This window comes from Aulonocara sp. 'chitande type north' Nkhata Bay, linkage group LG8 (assembly GCF_057382095.1).
Source record: "Aulonocara sp. 'chitande type north' Nkhata Bay isolate Kocher_YH1m ecotype deep benthic linkage group LG8, A_spYH_male_GT1.1, whole genome shotgun sequence".
Taxonomy (NCBI): Eukaryota; Metazoa; Chordata; class Actinopteri; order Cichliformes; family Cichlidae; genus Aulonocara; species Aulonocara sp. 'chitande type north' Nkhata Bay.
Window position 1 is genome coordinate 13,191,559 of NC_141351.1, and position 20,917 is coordinate 13,212,475.

A 20,917-nucleotide genomic window follows, 5' to 3' on the forward strand; every position below is an offset into this window, starting at 1 on the left:
CGAAGCTGGAACACGTGAAAACCTGCCCACCCAACACGACGAGAACATTTAAATCAACTGGGCCTCGTCTATTTGAAAGCAAGGTGAGGGGCGAGTTATGGACAGCAGCTCTTCTATCTCAGCACAGGGACACTCTAACCCCACCCTCCCCAGGAAAAGTATAAACCAAATCAAAGGACATAAACCAAGCAAACCCAAACATGCCAAGAAGATGTCCCGCCACTCGGGCTGAACATGTGATAAGGTGCAAACGTGTTTCTTACTCTCCAATCACCGGTGCAGATTTATATGTATGCACATATCACGCCATCCTCTTTATCCCGGCAACCTCTAATCCTGGTTTGTATCACTAAGAAACTCTCCGAACTGTCCTGCTCTGTTCTAACCTTTCCTGCCATTACTGTCTCCAGAAGGTAATGTTTGCTTTCCTGCACCCTGAGCCTGGACAGTCTCACTACTGACTGAGCGCCGTGCTCATTTGCGTCTACGTTTATGTCTCATTTTTTAATGTATTTATAGTTACACTGCTATGCATTAAATGAAAAATGCAGGCTCTATAAAATGTTAATGTTCATTTGCGAAAATAACCAAACATTCAAGTGTGAACGACACACCTCTCTTGCAAATTGAAGTAACTGATTTTCAGCAGGTCTTCCTTCCTCAACACTTCAAGCCCTGGTATACTTTCAAGCACTCTTACACATAAAGTGTGTTTATTTCAGTGACGTTCAAGGACACTGGGGATCATGCCCAACACCGTCGGATTTCCTGAAGTGGCATCTGTTTCTCAGTCTCGTCTTTTTTTCTTGCTCACTCTCCAGAGCCTCCCACTTCTTTCTTTCAAAGTTGAAGCCAGTTTTCAGCTTTAAACCAGGAAAGCAGGCATCATGCTACCAAAATCTTTATTTTGTCAACAGCATAATGCTGCAACAACTGAAAATGGGCCTCTATAGACATGCAATTAAAAATCATTAATAATTATGTTAACCATAAACATCCATTTGCAACATTTCTAAACAATTAAATGTGATTTTGTCTTTCAAAAACAATGCATCTAAGAGGGCCGCGGACTTGGAAGTGCTGTTGTTCATGTTTGTTTTATAAGTGTGTGCGCTCAGTTTGTAGTGGCTGAGTATACATGTAACACTGTATTTACTCTATGATCTGTGTATTTATACTTCTGAACAAACACACGTCCAGCCTTCAAGCTCATCTTTTGAAGAATAAGTGTTTAGACTGCAGAACCCTGATGTCTGAGTCCGAGTATCTGCTTTGAATAAGACAGTAGACTCCATACTTTGGTCTACATAAACACAGAATCTCTTGAGAAAGTCTCACTTATCAAAACATGTGAAGAAGAAATTAGAAATCAAGAGCAAGCGGACTGGTGCTAGGAATGCATTCACATAGTCAAGCACCTGCAACGCATTAGAGATGAACTCAGGAAAAAAAATGCCTACAACTTGCTGCACAGAATCAGAACTGAATATTCATGAACACAAAGCTTGCACTTGTTTTTTCATGCACTGTCTTGGCTTCTTGATTACAAAACGTCATCTCAGCGAGCGCTTCGGCCTTGTCAACCACATTAAAAAAGATGAAACTGGAGACAAGGGGAGTGTGCGGTACATCAGAAGCACATTGAGTGCTAGACTGGCAGCAGCATGCGCTCAGTTGACACATAAGATATAACTATAGGTCAGATGTTCAGTGGGAGGGTCATCGTGGGTTAGATTCATGCAATACTGTTCTGTCATTGTAATGTGGGTGTTGTAAGCATGTGGGTATTTGGGATCCCACAAAAAGGAAAATGATTTCAAGGGATTCCCAACTCCCACTGACATTCCCTTTGATTGTTACAGCAAAAACACAACTGTGATAGCAACAAAAATAAAAATATAGTCGCAAGAGGTATATATTAGAACTCCAAATACATTTAAATCTGTTTCATAACAGCCCATTATTCATGAAATACCACTAGTAATGCCACTTGCTGCTACTAGATCCCTTGTTGTGTAATCAGGTTTCAGCGTCCCGTACAGCGTCCGAAAGCCTGGTTGTACAAGGCAGAAGCATAAAAAGGTCAAAATAATAGGAAGCAAACAATTAGAAACGTCTGAGGGAGGTTTGTCAAAACAGGAAGCGAGGCTCAACAAAAAGCAGGAGAGGAATTAAGAAAACGACCAGGACAAGATTAAGTGGAAGAGGAGGTGAAAATGAAGGGGGCAAAAGAAATGAGGGGAAAGGATACAAAAAAAATAAGACAGTGGTGCAGGAAATACAAAAAGGGAGGTGAAAAAGAGAAAAACACAGGTTAGCACAACACAGGAAATGGAGAGGCACGGCCAACGGTGACTTGAATCATAATCCTCCTGTTGAATTTCACAAGGAGCAGTTTTACCAGAGATCCAAGAGTTGGGCCCACCTCCCAAGCACTGCCTCACACCTCTAACAAGCTTAGGGTATTATTGTGCGTGCGTCATGTTCAGAGTTGAGAGCAGTGGAAAACGCAGAGTGATGGGCAAAAACAAAAAAAACAAAAACTGTGGGCAAAGTACTTTAGTAGAAACTAAAACAAAATGAACTGAAATGCAGCAACTACAATAACATGCTGCACAGATTCTAAGTTTGTGCTTGCACTTGCTGGGCATCCTTTAAGGTCATGCAAGAACAAAAGAAGAAAAAGCAAAGGAAACAAGAGCCAAGAGAAATTGCAACATATAAATGTATGCACAGGAAGGGACTAAATAATCTAATTTTCAAAGAGTAATTGGTGAGTAGACAGGAAATAAAGTCCAACTATCATACTTGTAAGCTTGCATCAACCCCAACCAGTCAGGGAGATGGCTGCCCCTCCCTGAGCCTGGTTCTGCTAGAGGGCTCTCCTTTTAAAACTGAGTTTTTCTTTCCCACTGTTGCCAAGGGCTTGTTCAGAGGGGGTGGTTTGATTGTTGGGGTCTTCTCTGCAGTATTGTACCTTACATTGTGAAGCGTCCTAGATAAATAAAATTGAATTCAATTAAACTGAATTAAGACATCAGGTCAATGAGTCATTAGAAAGTAGTACCACGTTAATAACAAAATAATTATAGATGGAATAAGTAATCTTGCTTTTTAACTCTTAGTTATCAGGTAGTATCTACGATCCACTTCACATTAAGGTGAAGAATATTTTTTCATGTTAAATATAAGTTCACTGTTTTTACTTACAGTGTTGTGCACACAAATCAATACATGCAAGAGCAGAAAGACAGGACACAAAGTGTGCCACTAAGCAGCTGATAAGAGGGTCGATGGGTGCTCTTGCAACGATTAGCACTACAGCTAAAGATCCAGTCCACAACCAAAACACTAAATCAATGAAGCAAATATGTGGTCATGTAAGCAGTCTCTTTATGGTTAAAAAGTACAAAGTAAAGGTGCGAATCCTTGCTGATGAGGATGTTCCTATTGCCATCCTCACATGAAGGAGGTAGGACTTAAATTAGTAGGAAAAAAGAACAGAGAAGTTTGAGGGCAAATGAGGAAGCATTACGGAAAAGACAGAGGAGAGAGGAAGAGAGAGAGGAAAAGAAGTGGGGTCATCATGATGGCCAAAACAATCTAAAACCCATTACCCAGAGCACCCAGTGGGACCCCTCTACACCACCACCCTCCCCCACTTACAGTTCTCATGATGTCATACTACAGCGAGCCACCACACTCGCTTAAATAACAGCGCACAGCCTTGGTCAGACAGCCAGAGATAAGCGTGATGGATGTTTTTCACTTTTGAAAGTATTAGGAATAAATAACTCCACCTACTACATGCAAAAGAAAGGTGTCTTTTTAGAGAGTTAGACGAAATACAATGGCTCAGTTATTACTCCTATATCACATTATTGTTAGGGTACACTGGACACCAATGTTGCTTTTCTTACCTTGACACTTTTAGCAAGCCATCAACTGACAGGTGAAATTAAAAAGCTCTTCCAAAGTTCGCTGCTTTCTTTTCTTCCACATTCAAGCGAACACAAACACAGCAGAGAAGTTCAAATGCATGTTGATAGCACCATGCCGAGACTCTCCCTGTGTTCAGTGTTGCATAAGACATTCTACTTAATGAACTACACCAAAGCCTGTTGCTGTAACACTAATCAGACAGCAAGATCTGAGAGCAGTCCCCTACAGCCACAAGACAGAATGAAAAGATGCTTAAAGCTGAAAGGGAGTTTTCCCCACTCTTTCTCTAAGTATGGCAAGAACTTGTAGTAAGCAGTTTACTTACTGTAGCACAGAATAAGCTGATCTATTGAAGAGAAAGGAAAAGCACAGAGCTCCAATCCCTCTTAGTGTGTGTGCACACTTACAGAAGTGAGAGAGGAGGGCTTGACCGGCAGAGAGCATGAGAGAAACGAAGGAAGAGAGGGAGTGTAAGAGATCTCTGAAAAACTAACAGAGAAGGGAAAGAAGGGCGCGAGAAAGAAAGTAGGGAAAGAAACGAGACGGCGACTCAGATCTCTCCCTAAACAGAGAGGGTACCCCCATATTAGGTTAAGAGGCAACAAGCCCATCACAACCCAGCAACAAGAGGGAAGATTTTATCAGGGAGCACACTATAAACACACAGAAACACAGGCAACGCTGGTATACAAGGTTTCAATCGATCCTTCTCTAGGAGCCTGTCCAATGTGTAAACAATGTCTGACCGAACTTAAACGGGGCCTCTGTGTTTTCATTCAAAACAATTACACAGAACCTGTAATTAATCACTGAAGCCCCTCTTTCCTCAAGAGACAAAAAAGACCCCATAAGTCACTTAACTGGATCAAAAATGAGAAACCAAAGGTGCTTAGTTACGTTTAGGAATACAAGAAGATAACGTGTGGTTCCTGAACAAGATCGGGAAATTGATCTGAGCCTATTGTGAACGTTAAAGGTATTATACTGTAAATAAACAGTCTTAAGAAGAGTAAAACACAATCCAATTAACTACAGTCTTCTATTATTATTTTACTTTTAAACTAATTCATGGGAGGTGGTAGACTGTGCAAAGCTACAACTGATTACTGTTTGACCGTCAGCCTAAGATGAAAAAAATATCGCGTTAACAAAGATGACACGCTAACAGAGGTTACACCGGATGTGTTGTTAATAGGGAATGTGTGGTGTTGCTTATTAAAAAGCTTGATTGACTACATTTTTTTTCCAGCAACATTAAATGATCCTTGAAAAGCCTGTTGTCACCTTTAGAGCTTTATAATGGCTAAACAATATTCATGTGCCATAGCTTGGCTATTCAGGTGACGCTATGGGACCAATGAACCAATAGAAGCTGAGGTACAGCCACTTGACGCTTGCTATTAGCCTTGCTCTGGCGAGTGTTTCTATGCCAACCTCTAATTAAGGGACCAGTATTACAGCTTTTCGATTGAAGCCAGCACACACGTGGTAGCCCACAGCTCTTGCAGTTTATTACAAACAAACTCTGTATCATTATTACGTGTGCAAACACAATCTCTGCTTACACGTCAGAGACGGTCAACAGATGAATAAATAAAAGAGGCGAGTTAATGGCAGCCAAGTTTAAAACATTAGCAGAAGAATTCTTTGATTATAGTTACGTGGATAAGCAGAGGCAAACAAAATGTGCGGTGTGGGGATGATCGATTCATTAAACACGCGGCGACCGAGTTACTTGTGTTTTGGAGAAACACAAGTGGCTTTTGTGAGAGAAAATATCTGTTATGCTGAAGTGTTATCATAACCAGTAATAACAACTTACAACAGAAAAGAGGGGAAAGAAAGAAAAAAGAACATGCTACCACACGTTAAGGTGTTTGAATTTGCTTAAAAACTACAGCCTGGGCTCTTTTGTGCCATAATCGAGGGAATCGGAGCGTACCCTCCGGTGTGGACACACATAATCGGAACAGTCACAGGTCTAACAGAATACAGTGTGTCCTATTGCGTGCGCCTAATCAAGTGGAAAAATGAATCTGCTTCATGCGCAGCTGACATCAAAGTGGTCTTCAGAACAAAGCAAACAGCTGGCCTGCCCTCGGTCTTTGCTTTGATCAATACGCAGTTAATGAGTCTAGTCTCCTAAGCCAGTAATGAGGGGTCAGATTCATGTATCATACAACATCTACTGCGTTAATTGCCTTTAGAAGACATGTTATTGGATCAATATTAATTAAGGCGATAATATACTGCAGTCTGTCATTGACAGACTGCAAATTTTTCAGCCACTGAGCAGAGACGCCAGCCATCCCCACACTGGAGTCCTTATTACAAAATATAGATTATATTAACACACAGTCTGAAAAGATAAATATTGAAAATGACAACATACTGTTTATATAAAAAGCATGCTGCCATCTGGTGGATAAGCATGTAAACCATTACAAAAAACAACTGTCCAGAATAAAACAATAATTTATAACTTCCAGTATATGACTTCTAGTTGGGTACAATGAGTCTGTTTAACAGGTTATTCTGAGCTTTACAGAACGTGACAAACATCACTCATTCTGACATTTTGAAGGCAAGGCAGTAATTGGTAATAATGTAATAGCCTACATCTAGTAGCAAACATTTTATCAGCTTAATAATAGTTTCAATTCTTCTTCTATGGCAAGACTTTTGAAAAAGCAAAGAAAAAAAAAAAAGCTATTGATGTTTCCAAAACTGTGACATTGCCGACTTTTTTTCCTGACCAACAGCCTTCATCTCAAAGTAACTCTACTAAGAAAGGCACAGATTTACTAAAATGTGCAGATCCTTCTCTTACACGAGCACACTCGCAAACGCACAGACCCACGCGCCAAACGGAGATCAAAGAGCATCAGTAAGTTGAGATTGTATGCCAGGAATTTCTGATTTCTCATGAAACATTAATCAAGACTCAAGGTACATACCAAAAATATTCAGCAATCCAAATTCATCTGCACAATAAAACATTTTATCCTCCACTAGGTGGCACCAGAGGCCGATTTATACGGCTATGCTCTGTCCCAGTTCAACCAGCTCTCTCTCTCTCTTTATCACAGCAGTTGTCATCATATTTTTTATATTAAAAAAAGAGGGGAGGGCATATGAGCAAAGCACTTTTATGCAATGCTTTTTCAATCCAGATCAAGGCTTAAGGACTACATGGCTACTGCTCATTACCTCTTAAGTTGTCGTCTATATTTTAAACAGCACTTGATGAACCTCATGCTGGCTGCCAGATTTGATTGTGTTTGTGTATGGGGGCTCCCAAAACTACTCAGATATGCCTTATCAGTTTAGTCAATGGTGTTCAATTTGAAATTACACCAAAAGAAACTTTATTTTGTTAAATCTCACTGCCTTTGGTGATGCATTTAAGTGCTGCTATGCAAAAGCAAAAGATGCAATTAAAAGCATCACTCGACAGCATCCTGCGAAGCTTAAAGGTTTAATTTTAGCTAAATCCCCTCTGGTTGACCTGTTAAGTTATGAGCTAAAGCGTTAGGAAGGGGAGGTGGCTGGCTATTTTTTGCAGCAATTGTGTTATTCTTTGAGTTTCAACAATAACACAATAACAAAAGCACTACCCACAACTGCTTCAGGCTCTCACTTTATCTGTTTTTTGGAGAAATATTGCTAGTTCATTTGCCTGCAAATGTCTTTCGAAAAAACTGCTAGAGGTTTGTGTGGCTTGTTTGGCCCAGTGATTATATCACTAGAGAAGTATGGAAATACTGTAACACATACAGAGGGTAATAACACATAGAGGGTAATAAACTGGCCAAAACGAGCAAAATTCTAAGTATTTTTATTAGCTTCAACACTATATTGTGGTTTTCATCTAACGAGTGACACATATAGGCTTTGAGTTCATCTAGACTTTTATACAGTTGTTTTTGTGCGTTGTATCTTGCAACACAGTGAAAGTGTCCCTGCAGGAACGCTTTCCTAACTCTGAAGATGTGCAGTTTTCCCACATTTTCACAGAGGTGTGAAAGGCCTGAACTAACATCTAACAGATGCACGCATTCTTAACCAAGCAAAGTGAAAGCACACACACGCCATTTTGACATCCTTGTGTCACTCCAGAAGACCAGCAGGTAAAATTTGTTTCAACAAATACAATCAGAGCTCCCACATGTGCTCCAGTGCAACGGATTTAAGTATATGTAGAATTAAAAAAAAAAAAAAAAAAAAGGAAAAATCTGAGAATGGAGTTTTGGCACGTGTTAACACCTGAGCGGCCACATTGTTTTGAGATACTGTCACAAAACAGTACACCTTACAAAGGCATGCAAGACACCTACTGTCCTACCCCTTTTTGTCTGTTACCAGCACTTTGACTCACCAAGAGTGTCAACACACACACACACACACACACACACACACACACACACACACAAATCTCTGGCTAAGCTACAACACCCAGCTGGGCCAGAAAGTGGCCTGCTAGGCACATTCCTTTGTAGTGGCACAGCACACACAGAGAACACAAGAGGGATAGACACAAGGTTAAATGAGTGTGACATACATTGTGTAAGACGATGTGTGTGTTCCTGTAGGGTTGGTATGTGATTTTTTTTTTACTTCAAAATCAAGAATGAAAAGACTATTGTCTCAAAGCAATATTTTTAGACAACACAAACACACTAGCCACCTCATTAGTAGTGGGTCGGAACTCCTTTTGCCTTCATTCCATATCCCAAAGGTGCTCTGTTGGATTGAGGTCTGGTGACTGTGGAGGCCACCTAAGGGCAGTGAACTCACTGTCATGTTAAAGAAACCAGTTTGAGATGATCTGAGTTTTGTGGTGCGTTATCCTTCTGAAGCAGCCATCAGAAAATGGGTACACTTTGGCATGAGCAGGGTCAGGTATGCTATGGAATTTAAATGTTGCTTAATCGGTACTGAGGAGCTTCTCACGCTTTCATTTTGTTTACGCCACATTCTGATCCTACCACCGAATGTTGCAGTTAAAGTCAAGTCTCTTTAGAGTCAAGCAAAGTTTTTGGTACTCGCTTCGGTCTTCTGCTGCTGTAGCCCATCTGCTTCAACATTTGACAAGTTGTACATTCAAACATGCTCTTCTGCGTACCTAGGTTGTAACAAGTGGTTGTTTGTCTTGTTGCTGCCTTCCAATTACCTCAAAGCAGTCTGACCTTTGACATCAACAAGGCGTTTTCGCCAAAAGAACTCCTACATACTCGATATTATCTCTTTTTCTGAATATTATTCCAAAGAGCCTCTTCTCTTTAAAAAGAACTTGGCAGGAAGACTCAACTTTCCAAATTTGCATCTGATGAGATTTCTGGATCAGTTTCTGCTGTACAGACAGGACCACAGACAGAGCAGTAGAGATATGTGGCCATAAAGTTTTTCAAAAACCAAACAAAGCACTGACACCATATACAAACTGTGAAACACAGTGATGGGGAGGGTGATGAAGTCCTCTGTGTACCAAAGTATGCAAGTATGTATGTATGTATGTATCCATCCATTTCACTTATCCAGTTCAAGGTTGTGGATCGCTGCAGCCTATCTTAGCTGCCATAGTGTCTGTCTGACAGATAAAACTTGGCACAAATTCGGTTATGCAACAGGACAATGACCTCAAGCATATCAACAACACTACAACAGAATGGCTGAAAAAGAGAAGTATCAAGATGCTGCAACGTCCCAGTCAAAATCCAGACCTCAAACAGACTTAAACAATGTGGCAGGACCATAATGTGATTACACAACTGTAAATAGGTGTGTGTGTGTGTGTGTGTGTGTGTGTGTGTGTGCGCGCGCGCGCGTGTATGTATGAAATATATGTAACTAAATTCTACTCCTTGCTGATTAGGTGTACAAATAACAACAGCATGTTTCCTGCACTAAGCAGTCAAGACACAATGTTTCATAACTGCTGTTTATCCTGTAAATATACATGTGGCATGCTCAGGCAAATTTTACAGCCTGGCATCATCTAGATTTTTTTCTCTTTACTTTCATCATGGAAAAAATTTTTTTTCCAGCTGTTGATTAAATAAATAAATGAGTAAATATAAAGTGTGTGGGCTTGAAAAATTAAACAAGGTATACATGTGGACTAGCTCCCTCTGTGAATTTGACTGCAACTCCATTTACTTTTACCTTTTTATTAACCTTAACCTATTTAGATTAATAGATTACTATGTTTGTTCACAGGTATCACCATCTCACACTGCAAGCCAGAGATTCTGACATCCATTCAAAATGATCCTTGCAAAGTGAAAGTTTTTCACATATACAGCACTTTTTTTTTGTTTTTTTCTATTATAAATGTACCATTCTGTGCAAATATGCATAGAATGAAAGAAAACAATACCAGGTCTCTGACCCTAAGGATAAAATGAACCAGTCTATTTACAGAAACAATTATCGGAGAAAAAAAAAAAAATCAACGCAAGCTGAGCTTATGTCAACATCTGTCATTAAACAGAGGTCTAAAACCGGATATTTTCTGGACGTTTTAAGCGAGCACTAATTGGTAACCAAGATGTAGAGACATATACAGAAGTAATTATCCGAGCTCTCACATAAGCCATCTTTCACATGGATATTTAACTAGTAAAGGTTTAAAGGGAACACGGCACTCAACAGAGCAAACATGAAGAAGTTTAACAGGAGCTGCCATATGCCAAAGGCTGCACTCTTATTGCACGGGTCAGCGCAGTTATATTTGCACACCAGAAATAATCAGCTGTAATTTAGCACTGCAAGTCAGCCTGACATTAGCCACAGCCTTGAGGATGGTTATCAAATTTGTTCCAGAGATGTAATGAAAAGAAAAAAAATGTTCACTCATATACGGAGCACTCAGACTTGCTTTGAGACAAGGTTCATTTTTTTATACAAAAAAAAAAAAGTTAGGTAGAATGCAAAAAAACGAACTGCACAGACTGAGATTAAACTTTTAGCATAAACATGTTACACATTAACTTCTTCAGTCTGGGGAGTACTGAGGGCTATCTTCAGGTTCATATTTTCTTTTCAAACTGAATGTAAATTGAATGAAACTGAAGCGTGTGTGTATAGTTCTTATTACCACCAATGACAAAAGGAGAGAAAAACAGGGAAAATGGTGTAATGAGAGCTGAGGTCGCTCTATTAATCGACCCACGCAGGAAATGACATGCGTGTTCAAGGATTGTTGTTTTTGTGAATCAAACTTGACTGCAACCGATTTTGGTAGACCGCCTTTTAAACTGAGCTTTCTTAGCGACTGCAACAGCTACAACAATGCGCACACAGTACAAGGAGCCAGGATGGATGTGACACCTTGTGTGTTTTAAAATCTAAGTATTTTATATGTTTGAGTCTGAACAATTGTGAGCTGCTGTGCGTTTGTGTATTTTTACAGTGTTTTAACTTTACAGCCCAAAAAATGTCAAGGCCAAACCAAGTATTGAAAAAACAAAAGCAAATTATTATTCCTACGGTTTATTGGAAGTGAATTCTCTGCCAAATATTTATTAGAGAAGGGGTGTCAAACATAAGGCCTGGGGGCCAGAATTGGCCTGGCAAAGACTCCAATCTGGTCCACTGGACAGTTTTGGAAAATATGAAGGAGGGGATACATTTTTGGACTTTTAACTTTATTTTTATAGGTTTTTCAGCTTTTCCTGCTGATAAAGACCTCACTCACAGACATCCATACCAAACCAGAGTAATTAAGCAATAGATAAACAACTTAATGACAGAAAGGTTCCCATTTTCTACTGTATACTGTGAAAAAATTCAGTTAAAATTTTATTTTTTTATAAATATGGGACAGTGTGGGCAGTGAGCTACCAGAACTTGATCGTAATTTTACATTTGGTATATAGAAAAACTGAGACATGCTGTTGAAATTGCACTACTTCATCCTATATTAAGATATTTCGGGGATTAAATGTGTAGTTAAATCTCTTAAAATTGACTGAAAGTGCAGTTTCACTCGTCTGATCTATTTAAGATCAAAGTGGGCTGTATGTGGCCCTAGTAGCCAGATATTTTGTATTTTTAGCACCCGATTTAACAAAAAAAAAAATATAGATATATGTTAAAAGCAGAAAAATGAAGGAGTTAAAGAGCAGATCTATGAGTCAGTTCACTTGTTGAGACACTCAAGATGTTTGAAGAGTAATAGTTTCTAAAAATCAATTCTTCCTTTTCTTTCAGCTGCTCCCTTAAGAGATTGCTACAGCAGATTATCTGTCTCCATCTCCCCCACTCTCTCTAATATCCTCCTCAGTCACACCAACCCTCTCCAGTTCCTCCTTCACTGCATATCCATGAATCTTCTCTGTGGTCTGTGTGGCAGCTCTATCTTCAACATCTTTTGTGCAATATATTCGCTACCCCTCTGCACACGTCCAAACCGTCACCCTTGCCTCTCTAACTTTGCACTAAACCTGAACTGTCTCTCTGAAATACTAATTTTTAACCCTGGTCACTCCCAATGAAGATTTCGGCATCTACAGCTCGGCCTTCTGTCTTTTTGTCAGAGCCACTGTGTTCAAATCATACATCATAGCAGGTCTCAGCCTTCCCTTTCACTCTTGCCACTATCCTTATGTCACAAATCACCCCGGACACTCTTCTCCACCCATTCCACCCTGCCTGCTCTCTCTTCATTATCGCTCTTGTGCACTGTCTGTCGCTTTGGATGACTGACCCCAGGTAATAATGTGGGATCCAAAGAAAAGGAAATAACCATGAAAAAGAAAGTTTGAAATCTAAACTTTAATCTGCTGTAAATAGCCAATGCTTAAAATGCTCTAAACATTAGTTATTTTCATAGGCTACAGCATTTCAAAGCCTTCTGATGGCTGCGTCAACAGTAAACACCTGAAAATATTCTGCTTCCTTGACAAAATTCTGTCACCACATGTAAGACTCCAGTGTGTGTGCTGCTAACAGTGAGGTGAAACTACTTAATTCACTTTGAAGAAGTCTTTGAGCACATTATGGACTTCTGTATAATGTTGCACCTATGATTTACAGCCCTGACTTGTTCTTCAGCAAACCATAAAGTGAGGCTCATTGATATTCTCATAGAGTTACATGTGTTTCTATTAAACTGCTTATCCACATGGGGTTGCAGCTAGAAGGGGGTCAAGGGGTGGACTTTAATCCAGCTGATGTTGGGAGAGATGTTGAGCACACACTATAGTGTTAAAGGTTGTTCTCCAAACCAAAATCATGGAAAAAAAATATTACTTTTTAGAGATGCAGCATAAAAAGGGAACGTGACTAACAACACATCACATTATCATGATTACATAAGTGAGCTGATTACATTTTAATGACAGCCTCCTGTTAGCAGCTGATCCATGGTACTGAATTTAAAGATGCCTTGTTCAGCAAGGATCAGTGACAGCAGTTTTTGATAGACAGCACAAGGCATTTAAAATCTATTTTCCCACCACAGATATTCCTGGAAATGGAAACATATTGGCTGTAGATCTACTTATGACAAGACACACTGAGGAAATAGGAAAGCACAGAACATCCCCAGAGAGAACAATGTATTCATGCTCCTAAAAACTACTTGCATCCTCAGTAATGGGTAGAAGATATATTTATAAGCATCCATCTCCCAGCCCTATAACCACTTAGCCCATACAGCTCATGTTAAAGGTTTTTAATGGTCACTTACCACTTTTCCTGACATCATTGCAATTTAATAAAGGGACTCAGCAGGGCTCTAATTGGTAGACTCCACAAAGGCAAACATAAAATGTTTCCTTCAGAGACCATTTGATCCTCATGCCAGGTACGTGTATGAGTGCTTTCACTCGCATAACATACTGAGACACTCCCCTTCCCCTTATGTTACACTTCCCTGATACTTTTGGCAATTTCATTTCCAAAGACTGAATCACGGAGAGCATGAACACAGTTCAACAGGAAGATTGCCAATTATAGTTAAACTCTGATCAGGATTTTTGCATTTTATAAAGAAATTGGGATGCGGAGGAACCTTTTTTGAAAAATAAAGGTGCAAAACCACTAGACATAGTAGCTGCAGTATGATCCTAAAGAGCTCCGTTTGGTTTTGAGGGCTGTATTTAGGCAAGTGCACAAATGCAGATGTCAGAAAAGCAAACTCTGAGCAGAGAAATAATAGTTTAAGATCTTAAATATTTTATAACATATATGTACAGCTTGTACTGCAAGTAGTTTAGGCCACAGTTTATAGTCATGACAATGCATAGTTTGCTTAGGCTCATTAATTACAGCACATAAAAACATTCAGGTTCACAGCTTTGTCTTGGGTTAATAGCTGTTTTGACTTCCTCTTCCCACCACCACCATGAGGTTTCTCACTTTTCTTCCATAGTAAATTTTCCTCTTTTTCCACTGTTAAAGTTTCATCTTCTCCTTCTCTTTCTCTCCAACCCAACTCTCCTTTACTCTCTTTCGCTGCCCTGCTCCTGTCCCTCCTTCACATAATCCTGTGTTCTTTGGCTTGCTTGATTAGCTGAGGCAATAAACACACGAACCCACAGGATACCTCCAGAAAACTCCTCAACATGATTACTGCAGAGTCAGGAGGAACACCACATGCAGGAGGCCCACGCGCTATAAAGTCTGATTTGCTTAGAGGTGTGTTTGTGTGCACGGGGGCTTGGCACCATAGCGGACCGTAAATGTTTGAGGGTTTGCGTCAACAAATTTGTGCGAATCTTGTTAAAAATTATGCAATCACTTAAAATGCCCGTAACATTATGACCGGCTACCTGAAAGAAACACACTGTTGTATAATAAAAAGCCTGTTGTGACTATCTGCTGTGTATCAGCCAGTAAGTAAGCAGAAAATTCATGATTTGGGGATCCTTGCATCTATGTCTCGCTGTATAATTTGGTAAATGGATGCGTTCCTTCTCTAATTCTTTTATGATCTTGATGACAACTTATTCCTCGGTGCTTGGTGTTGTCAGAGTTTCTCTCTTGACCCTTCACTGGAGGAACTCAGCTGGTGTTTTGACAAGGGAACTGCTGGCAGCTCCCCAGTTTTCAATAGGCTCATTATTAAAGCAGCTCTCCGTAGACTACCTAAGCCATAATTCTGCAACCACAAAGGATTCATAAAAACTCTTTGGCAAAAGTCAGAAACCACGCTGCAGCACGCACATGAGTGGAACTATGTGTGTTTTAATGGCATCAGTGCATAAGCGCCCGCCACACGTGAGAAACTTTAGACAGTATTTGGCTCTGTTGAGGGAAAAAAAGGAAGGAAAAAAAATAAAAATTAGGCGCACACGTATAACAATGCACATTTCAAAATTCTATCGTAAAAATGTAACACATTAAAAAAAAAATTTTAAAATCAAAGTCACATGCAGATACACACTCATGTTCCTGCACGGGCACGCCTGCAGCTTCAGGATCTGATTTGAATTAAGCGATCTAAATGGTGGCGAGAGTTCTGGTTATCACATTCATTAGATGCAAACTAAACCCCAGCCCCTAAAACCTTTCTTTTCCACTTAACTAGGAATCATAATATCTGAAGTGACACTGCTGAAATTCTGGCCATTCAGTCTTGTGCAATTTAGTGGTTGCACTGTATCGTTCAGTCTCCATGTGTTTCAAGTTTTTACAGGAAAAGGAGGAATAAGATAACAAAAAACAACAGGAAAGCATGTGTAATGCTGCTGATTCTCAGTCCCTACAAAATATGTGCACCTCTAAGGCTGGAAAGCATGGCTTATTTATCTACAGAAACTACTGCCAGCTAGTTTTCGCCGTTTTCCCTGCAAAGGTTGCTAAAGTTGAACAGCTCCTGCGAGAGGTTTTTATGTGTGTAAAACACTCTCTTGCTTGGAAACTTGATTTTTTTTTTAAAAACAAAAAAACAGTAGTGTGTCCTGGATCGCTCTTTCGCTTTCTCTCTCTCTGTTGGGCTCAGTCTCCTTTCCTTCATCTTCCACCACTTTCTAACTGTCTCACCACGTCTTGCTCGCTCGCCCTCTCTCCAATTTCCATGCCTGTAACTTTAACGCAGATGCCAATCCTGCTCAGTCCATTTAAACTCACTCGGGTGCGCGCGCGCACACACACACACACACACACACACACACACACACACACACACAGAAGGCTCAGTCATTCAGTCTGTCAGTAATAAGGGGAGCAGAACCAACAGAGAATAAATCATTTTTCCGCAGTAGGGGCCTACCCCGAACAAAAGAGCCAGTGTGTGCGCGCTTTGCCGTGTGTTTTAGAGTATGTCTCTGTTAGTCTATTTACATATTCCTTGGAAAAAATCTTTCATCTTTCATATTTTGCAGGCAGCAATTTCAATGCAAACAGAAAAAAAAAAAACACCAAGAAACCAAGAACAATTTTTCCTCCGATGAAAAAATCAATCATAAACACTCTTGTGCCACGACAGCTATTAAGTGTTAAGATTTGTTTTTTTTGTTTTATTCCCCACGGTAGCTGAGTTTGAAAAGCAAACCACACATAAACCCACAAAGCATAGATGCACCAGCATTGGTCCAGTGGATCAATGATGGAATAGATTTCTGCAGATTTATATGTAGGTTTATACTTTTAGCAAAATGTGGAGGGCTTGAATAAGATAGAGCTTTGCCATGTGGTCTCTGCTCTGTGCGAGTGAGGACCTGATCAGTCCCAGCGGTGCGAAAAGGCAGCAGTGCAGAGAACAAGACAAGAACAGACGTGCAAAAGCTGCCCGGGGTTTTGGGTGGCCTTCATGGTCCAGTTAATTAGCTTGCCTATGTGACAACAATATATTGGACACCAATATATCACGCTCTGCTACTAGAGACTGAACAGCACATTTGCTGAACGCGTTAAAAAAAAAAAGCAATCTTAATAACCCTAGGCTTAGACCAATTATTTAAAAGAATGGCTGGTAGCAAAGCTGTGTCTGAAATCCCTTTAGGGTGCACTGCTACAGTTATGTCTTAATGGAAGCATTTTAACAGTAGCGTGGGTGTGAAAGATAAACAACCCATGACAGGATAAATACAGAGCACTGTTGTCCTCGAACAGCTTTAACAGCAATGCCTTCTTCCATTATCTGCATGTATTCACTCTCTTACCTGATGTAGTTTAAGTCCAGCAAAGCGCAGCATCTCTTTGCATCTTCTGAAGTCTTCTCCCATGCCCCGCTTTACGGTTAGCCATGTATCCTCCTTACTGGGAGTCCAACATCTGTAGTGAACAACCACGGCCCAGACATCTTCTGAGATGAGTCCCGACGGCAGTGTCCTGACAATCGCTCTGGTGCCAGTACACACCGACTTGGTCACCTTATGGAAAAGAGAGGCAGTTGAGATTACTTCTAAAAAACACTGATTAATTAATTGATTAAAAATGATGATGTTAATCAATTTAAACACATGCCTTCTGATTATTTTTGCAGAACCGCCTCACCAGGACAGTTGAGCGCTCTTTACGATTCCGAATAAAATCATTATCCACATTATCCGAATGTGCTTCTACTTCTCCCTCATCACTGCTGTGATCCTGGCTGCAGTCCCTCGTCTCTTCTGTAGGTAACCTTTCATTGTGAACAGGGGTCGACAACATGGTTTCAAGAGAAGACCTTCGAAGGAAAAGTTTCTCCAAAGAGCATTTGTTAACCCGGGGCCTTCGGTTGAGCCTCTCTAAACTTGAGTACCCATCTTTGAGGCAGTGCAGATGGATGTGGCCGTTTTGGTGACACTTGCGGTGGACGGGAAGAGGAGAACTAGATGGAGATGATGTCAAAGAGCTCGGTTCGCTTGAGGAACTGCCCTGGGATGAGAGGTAGGGCGATGTCTAGAAGCATATAACAAGAGAACAAAACACAGCAGTGTCTTGAGTGAGCTATTACATGGAGTAAAGCTTTACATTTATGGGACAGTGAGGGTTGCTTTGCTTATCTTAAAAATGCTATAAAACAGGGTTAGCACCATTTGCTTAATTACCTTGTGGAAAGCCAGCATAGACACAGGGAGGCTGCCGCGGCGGATGTGTCTGTATTTGGGGCCAGAGGGCCTGCAGCTGAGGCAAGGACTGTGAACAGGGCTGGAGCCAAGGCTTGGACTGGACCTAGAGCTGTGGCAACAGTAGGTGTTCGCATTGGTATAAGGGCTAGAATGGGTACAGGAGTAGTGGGTGCTGCCAGTTCTGTTAGTGCCTGCATCCACGCTGTCTCCAGTGGTATCCAGCTGGCTCAGAGATTCCTCTGAACCTTTCCTAAGTACTGGAATCATTTCTTCAAGTTTCTTGCCAGTGGAGAGCTCTGGATAAGGTTTCTCTTTAGTGCTTATGACTTCTGAGCTGTAATCGGGGCACTCATATTTTTTGTCCAAAACAGCGCCTTCCCCACTGTCACACGATGGCTTCCTACACAAGGGGAGAGAAGGGCCGCTCGACTGTTTTGATTGACACATTTGGTCAGCGTCTCGCCACACTTCCTGCCCATTATTTGCATGTTTGGCTCCTCTGCTGGGTCTGCTCCCAGCGGACAGAGGCGAAGCAGACTTTGCCAGTACCGCGGGCCCAGCCTGTGTCTGGGTTCCTTCAGTGGCCATCACGTCTGCCTGCGGTGTCCTGCTTTGTCCTTCTGTCTCCCTGCGGCTTGGAAAAGAAGAAACACTTTACTGATGATGACAGAATGTAGAAGAAATGCTGAAGCTGGTTTCTGGTTCGGTTTGGTTTTAAGTTTTTTTTTTCTGAAAGTGGTTACACCTCTGTTAGAGCTGTAAGGATAAGTGGATTTGACGGACAACTATTCGGATGGTTTACAATTCCTGTTTTTCCTGTATCTTTGCATTTTGCACTCTTCACAGATCAAAACAATCAAAACAAGACATCTACAGGAATTATTACAACCACTACTGCTCACAAATTCCTGAAATCCTATAGAGAAAATCTGCAATAGAAGTCAAACAAATTCCTGTAAAACCTCTGAGATTCTTTGGAACCTTCCAATGTAATTCGTGATTCAGTAAGTCATGAAGTAACCGAAAGAGCAGAAAGAGGAAATGAAATTTGCTGGGGTCATAAAATAATTCACGTCATAAATTATTTGAAGTTATGGCTTTTTCATGTTTACCAACTCAGCTGCTTTAGATAAACAGTATTACCAAGCCCAGATCAAGACAGATAGCTTGTGCTTTAGCCACAATAACCCGCTTGTTTACATAATATTTATGTTGCATCAATTATGTCGTCATTAATCTTTAATCACAAAGATCAATTCTATTTTAAAGCATGCGTTGCATTAAGCCCACACCTCATTTTTATGCTCCACCATAGGCACAGGCCTTTGCTGTAGGAAATGATAGCTTCAGCTTCTGCTGACCTCTTGAGTGACTAAGACGCCACATCAGTGCTGAGCGTGCTCTGTGTATGAGTGTTGTGGAAACAGAAGCTTGTACAGCTGTACAAACCAGCAGATAGAGAAGCCAGCAGATAGGTGACCCTGGAGGACTCAGGAATTTCCTTGATAATACGGTCGCCGCCACAGCTTACAAGGCCACGTGTGTCCCTGTGGGTGCGGGGTCTGTCTCAACCTGGACGCGTATCTGCGACATAACTAACCACTCTTTAGGCCCTGGGATTGAGAAACAATGAGAACACAGACACATAAAAAAAGGAGTTAATATTGTCAACTTTTATGCCATTAAAACACATTCAGATAAGACAAGTTTGGACAGCTAGCAAGGTTAAAACAAATAGAAGCAAAGGATAAGGAGTCAAACCAAAACTGAAAAACATATCATCAGCAAATCCAAGTTAAGGCAGTTTTTAGAGTTTTCTTCTGTGTCTCTTTTCTTCATCACATCAGCTTTAAGAACTAAATTAGTAAAGTAAATGACTACAACCCTAAATCTGAAAAAGTTCTGATGTAGTCTCTCTCTAAATTTCGACAACAGAACAGTTTTAAACTTCGCTTCAGTCCTTTTTAAATGAGCTTCGTCCCAGAGAACCAGTGGCTTCTGGGTATCGTGCTCACATGTGGCTTCCTCTCTGCGGGACCGAGCTTTAACCTGCATTTGTTGTTGGCATGGTGAACTGTGCTCCCAGGCAATAGTTTCTTGAAAGTGTTCCTGAAACCATGCAGTGATTTCCACGAGACAATCATGCCTGTTTTTACTGCAGTGCCACCGGAGGGCCTGAAGATCGCAGGCATCAAATACCGATTTTCACCCTTGCTCCTTGCGCACAGAGATTTCTCCAGTTTGTACGATTATATCATGCACTGCACTTGATGAGATGTTCAAAGTCTTCACAATTTTATATTAAAGAACGTTATTCTGAAACTGTGATGAACTTCTGCTCATCTTTACTTCTGAAACTGTGCCTCTCTAACACACCCATCATTTTATATCCAATTATGTTAACAATCTGTTGCCAATTAACCAAATTAGTTGTAAAATGTTCCCCCAGCTGTTTCTTCTTAGTACCACTTACTATTCCAGCCTTCTGTTGCTCCCATCCCAACTTTTTTGAGACATGCTGATCCCATCAAACACAAAATAATAATAAATTTATAAGATCTGATAAATTTTCAGTGTTCTATTGTGAATTTGAAAAAATGGGTTTGCGAAATATACAAATTGTTGCATTACGGTTTTGCATGGATTTCTAACTTTGTTGAAACTCTGGTTGTACAAACAGCATGAACTGTGGGAAGACTCATTTTACACTCATCAACCCAGCTGAAGCAATGGCAATAAAACAGTTTATCTTCATCTCTTAAGGTATAGCACTTGTGCAATGTGCTCATGCACATAGTTGTGTTCATGAACAATTCATTTTATGGCTAGCAATAATCACAAAACATTGTTCAATAAATCAGGACTCTTGGATCTCTCTAAAGTGACATAAAGAAAAATTCATTTCACTTTTTTTGCTAGCACAGTTGCAATAAAGTGAGAACATTTATGAACCATGTTACTATGAAATATAT

The 20,917-nt window shown here is 40.5% G+C and overlaps 1 protein-coding gene across 2 annotated transcripts in view; it reads right to left on the minus strand.

Moving 5' to 3' along the window:
• The window catches only part of plce1 (phospholipase C, epsilon 1), a 79,678-nt gene that overhangs the window by 47,395 nt on the left and 11,366 nt on the right, over positions 1 to 20,917 (minus strand). For both annotated transcript variants that reach the window (XM_086303647.1, XM_086303648.1), the window contains exons 3-6: positions 19,395 to 19,558; positions 17,925 to 18,579; positions 17,359 to 17,775; positions 17,055 to 17,264 (exon numbers count right to left, since the gene is read on the minus strand). In XM_086303647.1, coding sequence (XP_086159773.1) covers positions 17,055 to 17,264; positions 17,359 to 17,775; positions 17,925 to 18,533 — 1,236 coding nt within the window. In that variant the 5' untranslated portion in view covers positions 18,534 to 18,579; positions 19,395 to 19,558. The remainder of the gene's footprint in view (positions 1 to 17,054; positions 17,265 to 17,358; positions 17,776 to 17,924; positions 18,580 to 19,394; positions 19,559 to 20,917) is intronic.